The sequence below is a fragment of the Pelophylax lessonae genome (genome assembly GCF_965119305.1).
Source record: "Pelophylax lessonae genome assembly, chromosome: 8".
Classification (NCBI taxonomy): Eukaryota; Metazoa; Chordata; class Amphibia; order Anura; family Ranidae; genus Pelophylax; species Pelophylax lessonae.
This window is the reverse complement of record NC_138775.1, coordinates 197,054,179-197,070,187: the sequence shown is the minus strand read 5'-3', so window position 1 is coordinate 197,070,187 and position 16,009 is coordinate 197,054,179. Positions and strand designations below refer to the sequence as shown.

General features: G+C 42.2%; 1 protein-coding gene across 4 annotated transcripts in view; it reads left to right on the top strand.

The window, feature by feature from the left end:
- Positions 1–14,696, top strand: part of CDC7 (cell division cycle 7) — a 134,618-nt gene extending 119,922 nt beyond the window's left edge. For all 4 annotated transcript variants that reach the window (XM_082264854.1, XM_082264853.1, XM_082264851.1 and 1 more), the window contains exons 10-11: positions 10,561–10,710; positions 14,253–14,696. In XM_082264854.1, the coding sequence (XP_082120980.1) occupies positions 10,561–10,710; positions 14,253–14,641 (539 nt within the window). In that variant the 3' untranslated portion in view covers positions 14,642–14,696. The remainder of the gene's footprint in view (positions 1–10,560; positions 10,711–14,252) is intronic.
- Positions 14,697–16,009: the final 1,313 nt, after the last annotated feature.

The window sequence follows — 16,009 nt, the reverse complement described above, 5'->3', positions numbered from 1 at the left end:
CCCCCTGTACTGGACGGTGGTCACCATGAATGCCAGCCTGTCCAGGCAGAGAGGTGTCTTGGGCATGGATCAGGCTCAGGGGGTTTGGACTCTGAAGGAGTCCCGTCTGTCGATCAATATCCTGGAAATTCGGGCAGTCAGGCTTTGCCTAACCCATTTAACGGATCGTGTTTTGGAGTTTCTCAAGAGGTGTAGATCAGCGTTTGGTCTTGAGTACCATCAAAGGCCAGATATCCACCCTTGCGATTTTTCTTTCAGCACCCATTGACCACAAATTCCTTGGTTCACACCTTTTGTTCAGGGGATCTGCCACCTGGCTCCACTGTTGAGGTCTCCGTTGCCTCCATGGGACCTCAATTTGGGGTTGTCCTGCCTTTTGAAACTATTCGTGAGATTTCTCTGCTCACTTTGACACAGAAGGTAGCTTTCTTGCTGGCTATTTCTTCTGTGCGCAGGGTGTCTGAGCTGGCTGCGTTGTCCTGTTGTTCACTTTACCTGGTGGTTCACAGAGACAGGGTGGTGCTCCGTACCTGCCAGTCGTCCCTTCCTAAGGACGTCTCTGGTTTCCAGTTTAATGAAGACATTGTGTTGACTTATTTGTGGCCTAAGCATCCTAAAGAGATTGCCTTACATTCTTTGGATGTGGTTCAGGCAATCAGGGTGTACCGGGCTGTGACTGAGTCGTTCCAAAAATCTGATTCTCTATTTGTCCTTATGCATGGACCCCGTAAGGGGATGGCTGCGTCTGCTGTGACCACTTCCAGATGGATCAGACAGACGGTGGTGCAGACCCATTCCAATTAATTCCAAACGATCTACTAACTGCTAAAACCAATGGCCACTACTCCATACTTCTGAAACGCAACCTTTCTGCGGCCTTTGATACTGTTGACCCACCCGCTCCTTCTTAATAAACTCTGTTCCCTTGGCCTCCAAGATTCTGCTCTATCTTGGTTCTCCTCCTACCTATCACAGCGCTCCTTCAGTGTTGCACAACTCTACCTCCTCCTCCCCATTGCCCCTTTCTGTGGGGGTTCCCCAAGGCTCTGTTCTTGGACCCCTCCTCTTCTCTATCTACACCGCCTCCCTTGGTCACTTAAAAACCGCCCACAGCTTCCAATACCATCTATACGCCAATGACACTCAAATCTGTCTACTCGTCACCTCTCGCATTGCTAACTTACTGACATATCAGCATAGATGTCGCACCAATTCCTCAAACTAAATCTCTCTAAAACTGAGCTGGTAATATTCCCTCCCGCCCGTGCCCCCCTCCATGACTTTTCTATCAAAATTAGTTATGCAACCATCAATCCCTCCCCTCATGCCAGGGTACTAGGTGTAATCCTGGACTCTGACCTGTCCTTTCAGCCCCAAATCCAATCATTGTCAAAAGCTTGTAGACTTCACCTCCGCAACATCTCTAAAATTCGCCCCTTTTTAACAACTGAAACCACCAAGCTACTCATTCACTCCCTAGTTATTTCTCGCCTCGAAGATTGCAACTCCCTTCTCATAGGCCTACCACTTTATAGGCCAGTGATGGCGAACCTTGGCACCCCAGATGTTTTGGAACTACATTTCCCATGATGCTCAACTACACTGCAGAGTGCATGAGCATCATAGGAAATGTAGTTCCAAAACATCTGGGGTGCCAAGATTCACCATCACTGTTATAGGCTATCCCCTCTTCAGTCTATCATGAATGCTGCCGCCAGGCTTATCCACCTTACCAACCGCTCAGCGTCTGCCTCCCCTCTGCCAATCCCTACACTGGCTCCTGATTGCCCAGTGAATTAAATTCAAAATACTAACAATCTTGTCTCCAAATATCACCCAAATCGTCCTCTCCGCTCCTCTTAAGACCTCCTACTCTCAAGCTCCCTTGTCTCCTTCTCTCATGCTCATCTCCAGGATTTCTCCAGGGCCTCTCCCATCCTCTGGAACGCTCTACCTCAACCTGTACGGCTATCTCCTACTCTAGCTGCTTTCAGGCGATCCCTGAAAACTCATTTCTTCAGGGAAGCCTATCACACCGCCAACTAATTTGCCATCAGCTCATTCCTTACTCTTCTTGTAACACCTGCCCCACCCCATTAGATTGTAAGCTCTTCTGAGCAGGGCCCTCTAAATCCTCTTGTATTTTATTGTATTGTATATGTACTGTCTCCCTCTAATATCTTAAAGCGCTGCGTAAATTGCTGGCGCTATAGAAATCTTTATTAATAATAATTAAGGGTCAGGATCCTCCTTTCCCTGTTAAGGCGCATTCTACGAGGTGGCTTAGTGCCTCCTGGGCCATCCGTCATTAGGCGTCGGTAGTACAGGTTTGCAAGGCGGCTGCCTGGCCCGGCCGTGCACACTTTTTTTTTTTTTTATAAGGTGGATGTGTTGGCATCTGCGGATGCTTCTTTTGGCCGAAAGGTTTTGCACGTTACTGTTGGAAAGGTTTGTCCTCTTTGAGGGTGTATTTGCTGGTGAGCTACAGTTGTTCCTGGTTGAGCTCTTGTTTTGCCTGGTTGGTTACATTTAGCCTTTAGTGAGTCTGTTTTCTTGCTGTGTTCTTCCCACCCCATAATATTGACACTGTTTTGGGATGTCCCATTGGTCAAGAAGATCTGGAGCTGTGTACGTCGAGGAACAAAAGAGAAGATTTTTGCCTTACCGTAAAATCCTTTTCTCTGATGGTTTTGACGGACACAGCACCCGCCCCGCTATTGAGTTGGGTTTTATGTTCTTCTGACACTACTTGTTACAAAACTTAAGTCCTATAGCAGGAAGTGGGAGTATACCCCCTGGGACTGCTCTATAGGTGTAGTCAAATCTTTTTCCGCCTAGTGCCCTACTCCTGTAGGGGGCAGCATAAACCCATCAGCCGAGAAGAGCTGGAGCTGTGTCTGTCAATGACCATCAGAGAAAGGGATTTTACGGTAAGGCAAAAATCCAGCTTTTCTGCTTTTTCGTTCACCCCCCTGCTTCTCCTGTATATGCAGCAGTGCTACTAGGGAGGCACAAAAGTTAAATCCCATCACTCAGGCGTTGTTGCCAACAGCAAAAATAGGAAGAGATAGTCTGGCCACTGCACCCTTCAGCCAGCCCGAGTGGTAAGAAGGTAAAAGTAGCCTCGGCTCGTTTCATCAAGACCACAACTCCAATATTTGTCCCCGCCCTCAGGGCTCCTTCCTGTTGAGCCGGACATTTCCTCTCAGAGCCCTATTCTACTATTTTATGGAAAAAAATGATTTTCCAAAGTTTGAGGTGTGGTTATGTCCTAGCACTGAAAACATCTGTGGACTCTTGACCAAAGGTTACCAGTATAGGTTCCTCTAAAAGGGGGGGGAAGCAGACCATCAAACATTTCATATCAACTCCTTAGTGGAGGACATTCTATATAGAGACTGGTTACATTCTAAAAAAGTTTATGCCTCCTCAAAACACTTTATTCAACAATTCCCTATAGAGGAATAATTTCTCTGAAATTAAGTGCTTCCTGAGGTTGTTTTGGCTTTTGCCTCTCTCAACAGGTCTCTAACCATGCTAGTAGAGGACGTTCTGGAATTCAAGGGCAATGCTGGTAAAAGCCTTCGGGTCTTTTTAGAATCCTTCTGCCCTCATGTGTCCATCAAAGCAATCAGTTATTGCCTTAGCAGTATGTCAGACTCCTGTGGGCTGGACTAAAAGAATGTCCCGGGAACTGGGATAAATTCCTAAGGACCCTGAACAAGGAGCTGAGGAAAAGCCCTTTGCCCTGTTGACTTGGACAATGATCACAACAGATGCTGTCAGGTTGGGCTGGGGAAGTGTATTTGGGACAGCAATAGTACAGGGAACTTGGTTGGTGAACAAATCCCAAATTCCCATGAACATGTTGGGCTATTCCTCACCCCTCAGAAGTGAGCAAGCTTTCTTTGGAGCATGCCCATGTGAGCTCAGTCAGACAATGCCACAGCTTACTTTAGTTATTAGGGCAGAACCAGAAGTCGTGCAGTTAAGAGAGAAACTGTCTATTTCTACAGTAAACAGAAGTCCTGTTCCAGCCTTGTCAGCTCTACACATTCCAAGTGTGCAAAAATTGTCAGGCTTACTTTCTAAGCTGCCAGCAGTTAAACAGAGGGTGAGGGGCGGATGCAGACATTGATCTCCTAGCATCATGACTCCACCATAAGGTATAAAGGCCCATACCTTGCTCACGGGACTTTGTAGTGGATGCTCGGACGACTCCGTGGAATCAGTTCTTCCTGATAGGACATGAGAAGTGTCGCTGGAAGCTGTATTCTAGTTAGGAGGTGAATGGAAAGGGTGGGCATAGTCTGCTCATTTGACGAGTGAATGATACAGGTCCCTTGACTTGTATTCACTCCCACAATACTGGAAGGCTGCAGAGGATTAGAGGACTCGAGATTAAAGCTAAAATCTCAGCTGGCAGCAAAAGGGACACTTCTCATCTTTTAGTGCTGATTTTTAAAAAACTTTTCACTAAACCTAGGCTTTATGGAACCTCCCTCGCCTACTCTGCAGGTTTGAGTCCGAAAGGCGTCCCAGTCATCCTTGTGGCCTGAGGTCACCATGTTACTGGCTAATGTCATACCAGATCCTGAAAAGGTTTTATTAAAATTTTCAAGGGCAAGCTATTTACCTTTTGATAAACTAAAGGTTAAATATGATTTGCTGAACAGGTATTTTTTTGCTATTTACAACTGAGACATGCATTTGTTTAGTTCTGCCGCTCTAGATAGTAAGTCATCCTGCGTGGAACAGCTGATTTTGTACAGTTTCTATGTTGAAACCACTGTCTGAAATGTATAAGGATTTGTTTCCTGTACGGCCACCTGCTCTTGAACACTTTAGGGAGAGGTGGTTGATAGATGATTCCGACCTTCAAGGAGATGATTGATGGCATTATGCCAGGGGCTTGACAAATTTGCTTTGAATCTAGGAGCCAGCTAAAAAGGTTAGGAGCCAGGTTTTTTTGGTATGACTCCGTGACTAGCCCGCTCAGGAGAATTGTCAGATTTAACTTCTGCGGTCATATATTGTTTTATATTGAAGAAGGCTGCACATAGAGGTGGGGGGGGGGGGGCGCCTTAAGTCTTTCCAAAATCAGTATCTGACAATTTATGTACATGGCTGTACGCCACGCCGCCATACGTGGGGCTAACGCGTTAAGAGGAAAACCTGCGCTACTGGACTATACAGGGTATCAACAGCCCTGTGAGGGGGAAAAAAAAGGATAAACCTCTGCTGTCCTGTTTTTTGATCACTTTAAAATTATTGTAATGAAAAAAATAGGGGGGGGAGGGGGCGCTAATCCCATCTATTAGCGGCTTGGACTTTTTTTTTTTTATTAGCACAAGGCACTTTTTTTTTTTTTTTTTAAAGAAATATATATATATATATATATATATATATATATATATATATATATATATATAAATATATATATATATATATATATATATATAAAAGAAAAAAATATATATATATTCATATGAATTAGTGCTATTTGATACATTGCACAGGATATAAGCGATATATACATGTACTGTATAATTTTGTGTCTAACACATTTAGGCTGCATTCACACTTGAGCGTAGCGTTTTTTACCGCGATTTTTTCAGGCGTTTTTCATTGACATCTATCAAAAACGCTGGTAATCAGCCCAAAAAGAAGCTCATGTACTTTTTTCAGCTACAGGCGTTTTGCAAAACGCTCAGATGTGAACAGGGGCCATTTAAATGAATGGGGTTTTACTTGTTGGGCGTTTTGGAAGTGTTTCTTTTGAGCGTTTTTGGAGCTGAAAACGCCCAGGTGTCAATGGAGCCTAAATTGACTGTATCCCCTTCCTTGCCTCAAAAGGAAAATGAACACATTAACTATGCAATAAAAAGTCTGGAGGACTACTAAACTCAGCAAGACTGCTATGGGGAAAAAATAGAACGATAAAGCAAGAAAAAAAAAACAAAACCATCTAAAACCGATTTAAAAATTCTGCATTCAGTTTATCAAAAAAAAAAATTTGCATTTACATTGTGTGTGCCTAGGCTAGACATGCTAGCAGGCAGGTGATTACCACCTCACACTCTTTCAGGCTCTCCAGCATTTCTATGAATTGCTTCCAACACAGTACCTCTTCTCCCAGGCTCAGCCTCTGCCTTTCCTCCAATCAGAGAAGCAGGCCTCTCTAGTGCCGGTAAACCACCAACTCCAGATCCCATATGTTCCTGAGTCGGGTCGCCCCCTTCCTGAGCCAAGCTGCTCCTGCCTCCCGCAATACCCTGGGTGGAGGGGGGCAACAGCAATGGGGATGATAGGCTGCCGGGGATCCCCAGCTGGACTTCACTCTGCTGACTGATCACTCCTCTCCCCCCCCCCCCCCCCCCCAGGGGCTGTGCCGCTCTTTCTGCTCCATCCCTGCTGCCGCCATCAAGCAGTGCTCTTGTGTCCGGAGGGACTACGCGGCTTGGGCCACCTCCACCATCCCGGCTAAGACCCTGCAGCTCATTATGTAGCAGAGGCACCTGTCACTGACAAAAACCCAGGCACCAGGGTACGGTTTCGCAATGGCGCCTGGGATATGTCGAGCCCTGCATTATGCATTTCAAATATTTGGTTTCAGCAAGGGACTGAGCCATTTTATTTCCTTTACAGAATCCGAATTAGGGCTCGGTTCACACTGATACGATCTAGGATCCAACTTGTAAAACCTCAAGGCAGATGAAATGTGAAATTCAATGTTTCCATATGAAACCTGTCTTAACTGATACTACAAAAGTCTGTCCGACTTTGGAAAAGGTTCCTGCACTACTTTGGTCTGACTTTGATATGACTTCAATGCCACAGTGTAAAAAGTCACATCAAAGTTGGACTAAAAGTCGTGTGACTTTGGAGTTGGGCTAGTGTGAACCAAGCCTCCCTTTTGTCTGCCAAGTTGGATAAAATGTATATCGATCACCTCTGCAGAGTGCTGGCAAGTGTAGCTTTTTTCCTCAGCGGATCTTGATCATATTTTCTGGCACTGCTCTGTAGTCCGACGGTTTTAGAGGAGGTCGTTCAAATGTTTATAGATATCACGCAAATCCCAATGTTGGTTTCAGGTTGTCCGCTGCATCTGGTTGAGGAGATAGTTCCACATGCACATAAAGCATTGGGAAAAAGTCCTAAGCTCCCACTCCTTTTGAAAGGGGTTAATAAACGCAGCCTTTAAAGTTACCCTTGTATGAGGCCACCTATCACAGTAGAGGCTATCCCAAAGATTTGCTGTCTGGCACAGCTGGGTGATGCCTACCACAAATGATTAACTTCCCATAGGGGGTCTAATATCTCTAAATCTCTCAATTTGTTTGGTTCTTTATCTGTTTCCTAAGGCCCTCATTGGGGCACAGGATTTAAGATTAAGTGAGGCTCTTGATATTTTTGAAGCTTTTGCGTTTTTTGAATCCATGCAAGAGGTGGCTGATCCTATTTGTCTTCCTTGATAATGATCCTATCTACACAGGCCTGGTGGTTGGCATATCCCTACAGCTGCATGGTGGGAAGAGGTGTTGGGGATATACCAGTATTTGGGTTAGGAGTTTGCTTTGTGTGATTTTTTATTTTTCTTTTTTTTTTTTTTTTTTTGTGCTACCTCAAATTGATACACTTGTGGCATACTAGGTACGATGTCTGTAATTAGTATTAGCATTTCTTTTCTTTTTTTTTATCTTTTGTATTTTTGCATTTCTTGTGTAAACAAGAAAGTTTTAAAATGTCAAATTAAAGAAAAAAAAAATCCCCCAAATTTTCAAGAGCTGTCTTTGAGAAAAAAGTTTCACAGTGAATATGAGAAATACGATTACATAAAGCACATTCAGGGTATGAAGAAAACTTAGGAAATAAGTGCAGCCTTATGCTGTCAGTGCATCTAAACAGTAACTCGCATCTTTCCAATACAAGAGGTGTTTGGGGTGTGTCATAAAATTCTTGTCATTTACTCATTACAAGGTTAATAGGAGACAGCCCAGGAGTATCCAGCCAGCTGCCTTTTAACCACTTTACCACTGAGTACTGGAATAGTACTGCTGCAAAGTGGCACGATCCCGTCTGACGACATAGACCTACGTCGCCAGACTCCTCCCCTGTAGGCGACGCGCTCCTGCTGTTTTCATTCACAGCGGGAGTCGGGCCAGGGGACCCGATCGTCGGGGATCTAGCGGGCGGATCTCCTCAGTGACAGGGAGTGACAGATCGGAGTGTTCAGCATAGCTGGACATCCGATCTGTCCCTGTCTCACACAGTCACCCCCCCCCCCCCCCCACACGTCAGTAAGCACCAAGCATACATTAACCCCTCCCTCTCCAATAAAATTAACCCCTTCCCTGCCAGTGTCATTTTTACAGTAACAGTGCATATTTATAGCACTGATTACTGCAGTAATGTCACTGGTACCCCCAAAAGTGTCAAAAATGTCAGTCAAGGGTCCGATCTGTCCGCCGCAATGTCGCAGTCCCGCAAAAAAAATCGCAGATCGCCGCCATTACTCGTTAAAAAAAAAAAAACACCAAAAATGACATAAATCTTTCCCTTTGTTAGTAAACGCAATAACTTTTGCGCAAACCAATCAAAATACGCTTATTGCGATTTTTTTTTTTTTTTTTTTTTTTACCAAACATGGGTAGCAGAAAACAAATTGGCCAAAAATTTAAAAAAAAATTGGTTTTTACATCTTTTTTGGGGGGAATTTCATATAAAAAAATGTTAAAAATATTGTTATTTTTTCAAAATAAACGCTCTTGTTTATAGCGCAAAAAGTAAAAATCACACAGGTAATCAAATACCACCAAAAGAAAGCTCTGTGGGAGAAAAAGGACATCAATTTCGTTTGGGTACGGCGTTGCACGACCGCGCAATTGTCAGTTAAAGTCGCACAGCGCCGAATCGCAAAAAGTGGCCCAGACGTAAGACAGCAAAATGCTCTAGTGGTAAAGTGGTTAATATGCAGATACATTGGGGGATTCTTGGACTTCTAGTATTAAAAGACTTCGAGCTCAAAATAAAGCTCTAGAAAAAGCTTCCTAATGTACTGGTAGCTCATCCAATATTTACAGTAGGCATTGCTTTGGATCCAAATGAACATTGGTTTGAAACACTGAATTGTATCAATAACAGGCACCCAATACCTATGAAGCTTGGAGCAGCTCCAAAGCATATGGATTAAATCACCATGATCTCTACAACACTTACCACAAAGATGATCTTTTTATAAACCCATTTTAAAAAGGTTTAATGTATAAGTGCATAATATATAATCTGAGGAGTGTATGGGATCAGATCCCCAGATTTATATATTCATCCTGGGCCTATACTGTTGCAATCTATGGGAGCCACACCTACATATGAGTAGCTGGTGTTACTCTAATGCAGGGGTTCCCAAACTTTTCAGACCGCGACCCCCAATATTAGATTGCTGACGACCCGCGACCCCTCCCCCTCCCCCTCGTATGTAAGATTTGCGATTTGGTTACATACTGACAGAGCTAAAACAAAAAGGAACACAATCTCTAAGCCAGGCTATTTTATTAACAAATTATGGACAAAAACAAATACATCCATAACTGTGAAATGCTTAGAGACAGAATACGAACAAGCTGCCGACCAGAAATGAAGTATTTTAAGTTGTTTCCACTGTTGATAGGAAAATGCGAGTGATGGCAGCGGCGCCTCTATCCATGTCATATAGTGCGCGCTCCACTCCGCACAAACACTTGGATATGCGCTTCATAAAAGCTAACATTTATCTGGTTAACGTTAGAGTGAGCGGCCTCTTTCTTTAAACAAATTCGTTTAGGCTTTACAATAAATATTGTTTATGGGCTAATTAATGCCACAATAATTTGTTTATTTTATTGGCTAATTGTATTTTTCATTTTTGTTTTGCACTGAATACCATTGAATATTTTCATTGAATGCATTAAATATTTGCCGTGCACCGCTATGCCAGAAAAACGTTAAGAGCCACCTATTTTTTTTATAATAAAGGGTTTCTATTTTTATAATAAAGGGTTTCTATTTCCTATTTACGCGAAATCTACAGACGCAAACAGACAAAGTGTAATAAAATAAAGACCTAAATGTGTATTTCGGACTTTTTTTTTCACCACAGTCTGAAAGAAGACATGTTATTGAAGACAAATATCCAAAAATCTCAAAATTGACCAGTAAAAAAAAAAATGTTTTTGCCTGCCGTGTCTCGCATTAACTCGCATTAAAAATAATAAAAAGTTTCTGTAAATCATCTCGCGACCCCCCGCTCCCCACTCCGCGACCCCCCGGGGGGTCGCGACCCCCACTTTGGGAACCACTGCTCTAATGTGCTCTGTCTGTTGTGTCAAACCTGCTAAGCTGGTATTTTGTTTTTGTATAATGTAAATTTACAAAGGAGACATTTTAACTATGTAGCCTGTTTCCTTTTCCCTTCTTTACAAAAAAAAAAAATTAAGGTTTTTAAATAAATCCTTCTGTTTTGAGCTTAAGGATGTATGATTAAAATCAGGATTGCATTTCTAATTCTACTTTTTATTTCAGCAATTGACATGTGGTCTGCAGGCATCATCTTTCTATCCCTGCTCAGTGGAAGATATCATTTCTTCAATGCTGGCGATGATATGAATGCTTTGGCACAAATCATAACGATCCGTGGTTCACAAGAAACCATTAGAGCTGCTAAACAGTTTGGTAAGCATTCTGAGGAGTACTAATTTTAGAACAACACGTGCAGCTTATACACTTATTTATAGCCATATCAGTTTGGTAAGCTAGTTTTCTAATCTCAACTCTGTTCTGTAATATAACTGAAAGCCGTGAAAAATGGGCCCGACTTGTTGGAGGAAAAAAATCTTCTGTTAAAGCAGATACTTTAATTACTTTTAAGGCTATGTTCATAGATAAAACAATTTAGTAATAGACTAGCAAAACAATTGGATATTTGGTTTACCTGTCAAATATTTTTCTTGGAGTACATTACAGGACAAAGTGCACTTCATTTGCATCACTACTTTGGTTATGCTGCCACCTTCAGGTGAATAGACACTGAACCACTTCAAGCTCAGCTGAGCCTCAGTGTTGGATCAAGCAGTGAGGAACAGACAAGAGGCTCCAAGAAAGGCTAAAGCAAAAAGCATAAATATCACAGGGCACTTCATGTGATATTCATGACAACTTGGAATGTCCAAAAGCACTGAGCGTGAGGAATGGGCAACATGACACTCCTAAACACCAAATAGGGGAAAGCCCTACTACAAAGCTGCCTGCAAAATCTTAAAACTGGTGCCAACAGAGGCGTGAATATCCCCCTTGTAGAACTTGGTATATGTGTGAAGATAATACCAGATGACAGCCTTACAAGCTTGAACAGAAGCTTGATTACTGGCACTTCTGGTGAAATGGGCTTTGACCAGGAAAGGAGGAACTTTGCCCTTGATACCACTGAGAAAAATCCACCTAAAGAGAGTGGATCGAGAATCAGCTTGACTATTGCGAGAACCCTTAGGTGGAACAAACAGGGACGGACTCAGAATAACCAAATTAATCTGAAGTCTACAGATTTGTTTCATCAACCTCAAACACATGGACTCCGCCCTGGAGTACTACACAATTTGAGCCTGTCTACATGTGGACTAGTTCCCAGGAACCCTTGATTTTTTTATTTTTTTTTTATATGCTGGATTTGATCTGGAGTTCTGTGAGTTCTTAGTATCATTTTTCTTTTAATAAAATACCATACAGTGTTAAGCTGTGGACCATTTTTCTTTTCCCTTTGGTGTGTGAGTTGGAGCAATTTTCATTGTCAGCTATGACACTATCCTTTTCAGCCTAAACAGAGGGAACCGAATAGATCTTCTGTGTATCGCTTACGCTTTTTCTAGACTTAGAATTTGAAGTTTAGAACTCTGCATTTCACATGAATCAAGGTGGAGGTGCACATTGGTGAAAATTACACAAATTTTGTTCACTTACATTGGATATTCACTTCAAGAGACTGGGTTCACTTACATTGTTTTTTGTGTGTTTTGAGACTAATCTATATATAATGTGTGTGTTTTGAAACTATATATTAGTGCGGCAATTTGTTTCTATCACCAACTGTCCTGTTGTGGTGCTGTCGGCAGCTTGTATTTTTTTATTTAAAATCTACCTGTGCAATATTTTTCTTTGACGCTTATAAGCCTCACACTAGGCAAAAAAAAGGCTTCATATGTACAGTGGTACACCTTCCTGGAGAAGAGTAGAGATTACAGAAGTACCCTATCCCTCAAAACTTGGGCTTCAACAGCCTTGTTGTCAAAGCCAGCAACTGCAAAGCAGGCTGGAAGGTCAGATCATATGACAGCAAATTTGGCTGATCTGGAAGAGCCTTAAGCTAATTTGCCAAGACATTTAAAAAAAAAATGTATGCCCTGGACGTGAATATCCTGGCCTCCAGATTCAACAACATGCTACCTCTTTGTGTCCAGGTCAAGTATCCTCCAGCACTTGCATCAAATGCTTTGATAATCACCTGGTCTCAGTTAAGGCTAATTATTGCCTTCCCTCCAGTGTGAATTCTACTTCAAATGCCCCACAAAATAGGGCTGGAGAAGAAACGTATGATTCTCATTGTGGCAGACTGGCCCAGAAGAACTTGGTACACAGAATTGCTGAGACTACTAAGCGATTACCCCTGACCTCACAGAGCCCTCTATTCTGTCCTCTGTCACCAACTTTACCAGCATGGCCATTGAAGACCAGGTCTTAACGGACTTGGGGGGGGTTTGAGTCTTTCACGCCTACCTTGATGAAAGCAAAAAAGCCACTTCCAAAAAGATCTATTATTGTACTTGGAAAGATGCCTTTGCCTGCTGTGAACACAGGCATTTCAATCCCATTGTGTCCTTTCCACAACCTGGACTTGACCTGTCTTGCTCTCCCTGGTCAAAACCATTATTGAAGATGTATGTTCAGTTCAGGTCTCCGTTACAGCACCCTGTTATTTCTTCGGACCCGAAGTTTGGTTCTCTCAGCCCTACGGAGACCACCTATTATAAGTCATCAGGGTATTTATCTTAGATGACCTCTCCTTTAAACTGGCCTTGGTGATTGTCTGTGCAACGTGGCTGAGTTGGCAGCTCTCCTTTTAAGAAACTTTTCCTTGTTCTTCACAAAAACAATAGTCTTTACCCCAAAATAATCTTTTCTTCCTAAGCGGTATCCGTCTTTTGCCTCAATGAAAACCTGGTCCTTCCATCTTTGTGCCCCACTCCAAACTACCCTAAAGAAATTACTCTTCATTGCCTGGATATAGTCAGAGACATCAAAGTCTACCTCCAAAGCAATAGCTTTGGTCGGGAAGACTACCTATTTTGTCCCACCCACCTGACCTTACACGGGACATCTTCAATGTCCACCAACACTAGATGGGGAAGACAGCTCAGGAGAAAAAAAACACTCCTACATTTCACCAGGCCAGTGGACGTTTCTTGTAATTTCCGGCACCAAGCCACTGTAGCCCAGCTTTGAAAACTCACCACCTGGTCCTCTGTTAATACCTTTTCAAAGTTCTACCAGACAGATGTCCATTCATCTGCAGATGCAGATTTCGGCTGCAATGTACTTGGTAGCAGCACTGGAGCTTTGTCTGTCGGCCCCCTTGTTGGGCCCGTTGGCGCAGTTTTTTTTTCCTAATTGTTGCCTTCGTTTCTCATTTATTGCTTGGGGGCATCCCAGTGTCTATGAATACTCAGCCTGTGTCCTGTACTGTGCAATTAAGGGGAGAGGAATTTTGATTTATAGTCAATTCTATATCCTAAAGTGGAACTTTAATAACAATTGTGGACATGCTGGATTTCTACCTACTAGGTTAGGTGTCCAGGTGGCCTGTCCAGTCAGTTTATGAATACTCAGTTTGTCATTTACTGTTCTTCAAGATATAGAATTTACAGGTAAGTAAAAATTCCTTTCTGTGTCTTAGCTCTAAATGAGCAATTAGCCCTTGCAGTATGAGCGCAGTCCAACTACAAAGAGTTTCCTAGAGTTGGACTGTATATTATCTATAATTCTTCTATAGTAATAGTTATCACTTCATTGTTCTAAGGTTGCTAACAAAAATATTTAAGTGCTAAAAATTTCTGTTTTTTTAGTTCATAAAACATTCAATCCCATCTTTAAGAACTGTGATTTAAGTAGTGGGAGAATTTTTTACCTTTCTTTTTTATTTATTTTTTTTTCCCCCTCCTCTGCAGGTAAGACTGTGCTTTGTAGCAAAGAACTTCCTCCAAAAGATTTAAGAACATTATGTGAAGGTCTAAGAAGAGTGTGCATGGTGCCTGCATCAGGTAGTGAAACAGAAATTCAAAAACAGCGAACATCACTGCAGCTAAGAATAATGGAAAATCAAGATGGCTGGTTTGTTGAGCAGACTGATGTCAACCCTGCTGAGGATACTGATAATGGTTTAAAGTACACACTAATGTCTGAGGGCACCGAATATGATCAATGTAACATAAATGGCTGGCACAGCGTACCAGATGAGGCATACCATCTATTGGATAGATTACTGGATATGAATCCAGCCACAAGGATCACAGCCGAAGAAGCGTTGTTACACCCGCTCTTTAATGATCTTATATGACTATTGTAATTGAAATGGACTTGACACTAGACATGCATTTTTTTTTTCATATATTTATGGGTATATACTATAATAAATTATTTGCAATCTAATTAAAGCTCTCTTGTAGCCGCTTTGTAATGGGTAAATTACAAACTGCAGTTAATTTTTGCAAATGGTGTTGATTGTTGCATCTCTCTGTATATGATTGTCTTGACAGAATGCGGAGCACAGTTGGATTATGTATATCTTAAATGTACAGAGCCCAACAGAGTATTCATACACCATAGGTTATATGTATGTACTTTCAGGTAATTGGACACTGGCAAAACTTTAAAGACACTACCCCTGGGTGCTTCTCCTAAAACCCTGCTCCACTCCATGAGTCCTCAGTTTTGTACTAGTGTCTGAAGGTGATGGACCTTTTCTGCTTCACGGACAAAATCACAGCACACACACACCCCCAAAAGTATAAAATATAATGAAGGCGCCAAACCGCTAAATTTAAAAAAAACAATATATACTGCTGCCCCTTTAAATGTGAATGAACATGTGCACAAATTAAATATTTAATAGTGAAAGAAGGCGCTGCATAAATTTGTGTATGTGCTGGGATTCATTAGCAATACTGTTCAAGAATGATACGATGTATCTATATATGGATATGTGCAGCAATGTGCCAAAAAGGCAACCTACACATACTTAGTCAGGTCCATAAATATTGGGACATCGACACAATTCTAATCTTTTTGGCTCTCTATAATGGATTTGAAATTAAACAAACAAGATGTGCTTTAACTGCAGACTTTTAGCTTTAATTTGAGGGTATTTACATCCAAATCAGGTGAAAGGTGTAGGAATTACAACAGTTTGTATATGTGCCTCCCACTTTTTAAGGGACCAAAATAATGGGACAATTGGCTGCTCAGCTGTTCCATGGCCAGGAGTGTGTTTATTCCCTCATTATCCCATTTACAAGGAGCAGATAAAAGGTCCAGAGTTAATATCAAGTTTGCTATTTGCATTTGGAATCTGTTGCTGTCAACTATCAATATGAGATCCAAAGATCTGTCTCTATAGTGAAGCAAGCCTTTATTAGGCTGAAAAAAACAAAACAAACCCATCAGAGATATAGCAAAAACATTAGGTGTGGCCAAACAACTGTTTGAAACATCCTTAAAAAGAAAGAATGCACTGGTGAGCTCAGCAACACCAAAAGACCCGGAAGACCACGGAAAACAACTGTGGTGGAAGGACCGAAGAATTCTTTCTTGTGAAGAAAACACCCTTCGCAACAGTTGGCCAGATCAAGAACACTCTCTAGGAGGTAGGTGTATGTGTGTCAGTCAACAATCAAGAGACGACTTCACCAGAGTGAATACAGAGGGT